Here is a 5,352-nt window from a genome sequence, read left to right on the forward strand (position 1 = left end):
GCACCTCTCCAGTGAAGGTAATTAGATCAATTAAATTTTCAGTGCTGTGCCGCCACACACATTACCACTTATATCAGTAAGCAATCTTCCCACATATTCATTGCACACATCTAATTACTGAGAGGTAAAATAAGCAAAGATATATCGCTGCGGAGTACCTCTACCAATGTTCCGGGGGCACATCAGGGGGTCGGGATAACGGGATAGAATTGCCCCTTAAAACTTAGCTGCATCTGCGGAATTAAAATGATTAATGTGGAGAAAAGATCTATGAGGCTTTAAATAGAAAAAAACATCTACTCCTTGTTTATTAACAAAAAGCAAAACTTCTATTGTGTCCACGTAACCCGCCGGCTGCAGATGAACCGGACGTCTCCAGCTACGCAATTCTCCAGTCATGAATCAGTTCTCCACTGTGGCCACTAATCAGCTATGGAGAAGACTAACTCCACATCAGGTCTGATGGGCAAGAGGTTGTCACCAAAACATCTTTCTGGTGGCACCGAGCTAACAAATAGTAATATGTGCCCCAAATGTCCGGCACGCCAGGCACTTTCTCTGGTTCAGTTCTTCACCTCCTCCTCATCCACCGCCTCTTCTTCCTCTACCTCTTCTTCCCGGCTCCTGTCCTGGTCGTCGCCATCTGTTTTCTTGTCCTTGTCTTTCTTCTTCATCTCGGTGGCTTCTTTCTTTCCCTTCTGGTCTAGTCTGTAAGCTGAGGGACAGGAAATAAAAAGTCAAAAATTGTCTCTGCGTGTCGCTAAACTAAAGCAACCAGATGGAGAGGTTAGAACTTGGGAAAGTCACCCCACACCAGCCTTACTAACATATGGTGCTCTGTGACCATCTACCCAACATCAGCTACAATGAGCCATACGAGTAATGTTGGGAGGACCCACGCGTTTCGCACTGAAAAACTGCTGGTCATATTTAAAGCTGTATTGAGGAAAGTTTTCTCAATGTTGCAGAACAGGAGTCGTGAGCAACCAATTAGGTATCATGTTCAGCGCCCCTATACCTCTGATGTTCTGAAAAGTTATCTTTAGAGACCTTCTAAAAAGGGACGTAAAATCATATATGGGGGAAAGTTACAGTCTTCCAGACAAACTTTCCCTATACCACGCCTCACCTATTCTGCTTCCGGATTGGTGGTCTCACTGACCGCAGTCCATCTCGTAACATGGAGGGATGGTAAAACTATGGCGACAGCTGTCATACACTGTATCTTGGGTTCGGAAGCGCTCACCCTCCAGGGACTCTTTTAGTGGCGTCAGGAACCGCTGAAACTCTATCTCCTCCACAGCCGCCAACACATCAGTCACATTCAGCGTCTTCCTCTTCCCCTTCATTGCAAAGTTATTAGCGCTAAAGAAATAATAGTATTGAAAAGCACAGAAATGATGTTCCCATATAATGAATGGCAGACAGCAGCAAGTCAATGACTTAATACAGAGTCTAGGAGGGGTTTTATCATCAATACATATAAATAAAATTATAACTGTACATATTTAATAGCGTAGCCTTTTCTACTCTATTTGGTATATATCAGGGAACAGGACAGGCTATATACTCTATAATCGCAACCGTACTCAAAGGGGATAATTAGTAAACAAAAACTAATTGTGCACATAGAAGCACCAGAGCAGAGAGCGACACCCCAGGCAGGAGAGAGGAACTGCATGTGTTGTGCCTGGTGCAGGGTGCTAGAATGGTCACTAAAATGGCAAGTGAGGGTGGGGGGGGATACGATTATTTTTTTTGTAGCCTGCTAGAATAAAACTACACTCAATATTGAGCACAACAGAGTGTCGGTCTCATAACATAGTACAGCATGAAAAAAAAAGGCTCTGATGCTATAAAGACAACATTGAAAAGCAGAGAACACATCCCTAAATACAATGGGTATGGTTCAATTCAATGCGAATTGAATAGTACCGGGAAGGAGCTCCCGGAGCTATTCAATTCTGCGCTCTGTTAGGTTGGGGAATGCTCGTTCTCCTGCCCATCACATTTTAGACAGGGTGTTTAGTCCCGAGAAACGGGCTTTCTCCGACTAAACTTCCCGGCGCAAAGCTGTTATATATATATTTAAAAACCCCAAAACATACAACACTGATATGGTGGACACCTACCAGGAGGTAGCGTACAACACGAAGACACTGGCTGCCCGCGAGACTGCACTGCGCGTTTCCTTTGAAATGTTAACGCCCTCTGGAAGCTGATGAAAGAGAAACCGTAAGGATCAGATTGTTGGTTTTTTTAACCACTTTTTTCTTTATTGAAGCATCAAAAGTCACATAAATAGATTCAATTATAGTATAAAATTACAAAAAAAGCATTTTAGAGTCAATTATAACATCACGTTTGTTTACAGTACAAAAAAAACCCAAAACAATATGGAGGATCTCCGGAACCAGACCAAACGACGCCAGTATTTAAAAAATATATCGGTGGGTCCTGAAGGAGAATACGAGTCTCGTACCACAAAGTGTTACGGAAACAGTGATAGATAGTCTCTATAGTGGAGGCAGGAGAACCTCAATATAACTCTCCCATGTTGCAAAAAATTGTTTAATACGGGTTTCTTTCTGGAAGGAAGTTTCCAACCAATCCATATGGACAATAAAGAAACTTTTCTTTAAACATTTGAAGGGTTGGTGGAGAACTCTGAATCCATAAATGCAAATGGTTTTACGAGCAGCAGAAGAAATTGCCAATAACAACTTTTTAACATCTCTAGGAACACGAGTATCCAACATGTATAAAGCCAAATATAGCCCATTCAGATGTTAGTGGGACAAGGATCAGAATGTTTATTAAAGTGCATTTACCGGCTACTTACAATGTGTCATCCATCGTGTAAAGTCCAGTGTCGCCCTACAAGGGTTCCATATTCGCTTTAAACACCCCCAGATATGATGCTCCGCGTGTGGTACCTTTTACTATCAATACTTATATTTATCTAGATGAGACATAAAGCAGTTTTCTCTATGATGTGTCATGATGATGATGGTGATTTAGAGGTGCACAGCGCGACTGCGACTATCGGCCGTATTCAATTAGATACAAAAAGTGCCGTTTGGCGAAAAGTTTTTGGCGATTTTGACTTTTCGCCTGTTTCAAAGTATCGCCGTGTTCAATTCCAGGTCGTTTTCGCGTACACGGAAAGTCAATACAATGTAACACAATAGGCGAAAAAGATACGTCTATGAATAGCAGGTGAAATGAAGGGGAAAATCTTTATTTTGGGGTGCAAACATCGGGAAACGACTCAGAACCCATGGGACAGCCCCCCAAAGGACAATTGTAAAAAAAAAAAACTGGACACCCCAAAAAAAGTACTTTTAATTTGGGGGCAAAAGAGTTAAAAGTGGGGGAACAAGCGTAAAAACTACCGAATGTTTTTAAGATTGCAGGTGTTTGCTACAGGTGCGTTTTTCATGTTTTTTAAAACTTCACTTTCTAAACTTTAAAACATGCTAGCACCCATTTTCATGTACCCCAAATTTGGCAGGGCTACTTATTTTCACCAAAACATACGGCTTAATGCCATTCTTCACCACTTTTACAAGGACGCTAATAACAAGGATGTTAAACAACTTCAGTACCCCAAATAGTTTTATTAGGACTATTGGAACACCTCTACATTGATCCCCAATGTTAGTGCATCTTTTTGGGGGGCTTCAGGCTGATTTACCTGATTCTGGCAGTATTTTCCGCCTGTTCTGCATTTGCCGCTTGCCGTTTTCGCTTGGTTAGTAGTTGTATAGGGCGAAAAGTGGGGACATACACGATAAGTTTTCACATCCAAAATAAACGATGTAGGCGAGAGAGTAGGCTGAACTTTTTAGCGGAGGCAAAACTAATTGAATACGGCCCTATATGCTAATGCCGCAGCTACTGTGACACCCACTGGTTGCGCTGGTGCGTTAATCCGTTGGTGTGCGTAAATAGATGCACCACTGGACATTGTGCCAGCCCCGTGGAAGTGACGATAAGGAATCAGAAAAGGCCGCCGGTGCCAGTGCGACAAAAGACGGTTGCTGGCGGCGGCATGTTAGAATCTGGCTAGCCACCCCCGTTAGCTCCATGGAGCACCCCTGAAATTGTCTCTCTCTGCATATGAATTTGTTCTGTGACTCCCGATGGCAACCATTGGGACTTATGCACTGTGCGGCACGGATACGGGCGCAGACTAAAAGCATTGGACGCTTGCGTCTATCATCGCCACTGCGTCCACCTCTAATTCAGACCGTAGTCCACACTACATAGTACAAAAATACCGATGAGAATTCTTACAGCTTCCTTAATGATGTGCGTAATGACGGCATTGGGTAGATTCAGCCCCTCCGGTCTCTCAGCCGTCTCCATCAGCTACAGCTATAACGATGAGAATGTGGCCAGTTAGTGTTGGATTTTCCAGACATCTTCAGAGTAAACATGGATCAGTTATTTGCTACCATCAACCAACCCAGGACCAAGCCGGCCCTTCTGCTTATATAGGAAAAGCTGTATTAAGGGTCTATTAATATTCCCAGGTACTAACACACAGGAGAAAGAAAACCTAGTAACGCACATGGTAGGGTCACCAGATCAGCCATGTTCATATGAATTACTCCGGCTGCATATTTAGGACTCTATTTATGAGGCGATGATGATAATCCCGTCTTCTGGTCTTTTTTTTTTTTGCTGCAGAAAAGGGGTCATCACCGCTTCCCCCTACTTGGCAACAGGGATACCACAGAGTATCTATCTTGCAGCACCTGAACATTCGCAGATTATCGCTTCCCTATAGCCTGTGAAGCTCTCACAATTTAACAAGCATCAGCTGTACCAGGCAATGGGGGGTGTACAAAGCCAGAAAGGCTTCGCTTCATCTCCACCAGATCAAACTAGTGTGCGCACGGGCATTTTACAGAGACACCTCGCGTACAGCGCTAGGCCCGTCGGTGAAGCAGAGGAAACACCCCCGCGGAGCTCTAGATTGCTAAATAGTGGCGCAGCGACCAAAATCTGCGCGGCCGGAAACAAAAAAAAGCAGCATTACAGATTCTCAGTTAGCGCGGGGTCTACATAAATACACCTCCAAGGTGGTTATGACCATCGCTGGAGCCCAATACTAGACATATAGGGGAGTTTTATCCATACATCAGACCAAAAGTAGGGACAATGGACCTCATTCAGTGGCGGTCGTTAGATTCAAGCAGTCGCACAGAATCAGGGCGGCCACTTGCATTCAGAACGAGCGCCTCCTTGTCGATCGTTAAGCTGTGGGTTACCAAGCAACGCAATGCTGCGCACGCAACCAGCCGATGTTTGCAACATGCGCATGCATATAAGAAGCAGTGGGCG

The 5,352-nt window shown here is 44.0% G+C and overlaps 1 protein-coding gene across 1 annotated transcript; it reads right to left on the bottom strand.

Annotated features, from left to right (window-relative positions):
* Window positions 1–563: 563 nt before the first annotated feature.
* On the bottom strand, window positions 564–4,371 carry LOC148500967 (DNA polymerase epsilon subunit 3-like). Its single transcript, XM_088451104.1, has 4 exons — window positions 4,300–4,371; window positions 2,133–2,218; window positions 1,247–1,365; window positions 564–715 (listed from the first exon to the last, which is right to left on the bottom strand). The coding sequence occupies exons 1-4, from the start codon at window positions 4,369–4,371 to the stop codon at window positions 564–566; spliced, it is 429 nt and encodes a 142-aa protein (XP_088307230.1).
* Between the last annotated feature and the right edge of the window lie 981 nt (window positions 4,372–5,352).

The sequence above is a fragment of the Taudactylus pleione genome, unplaced genomic scaffold (assembly GCF_031769625.1).
Source record: "Taudactylus pleione unplaced genomic scaffold, aTauple2 ptg000537l, whole genome shotgun sequence".
Lineage (NCBI taxonomy): Eukaryota > Metazoa > Chordata > Amphibia > Anura > Myobatrachidae > Taudactylus > Taudactylus pleione.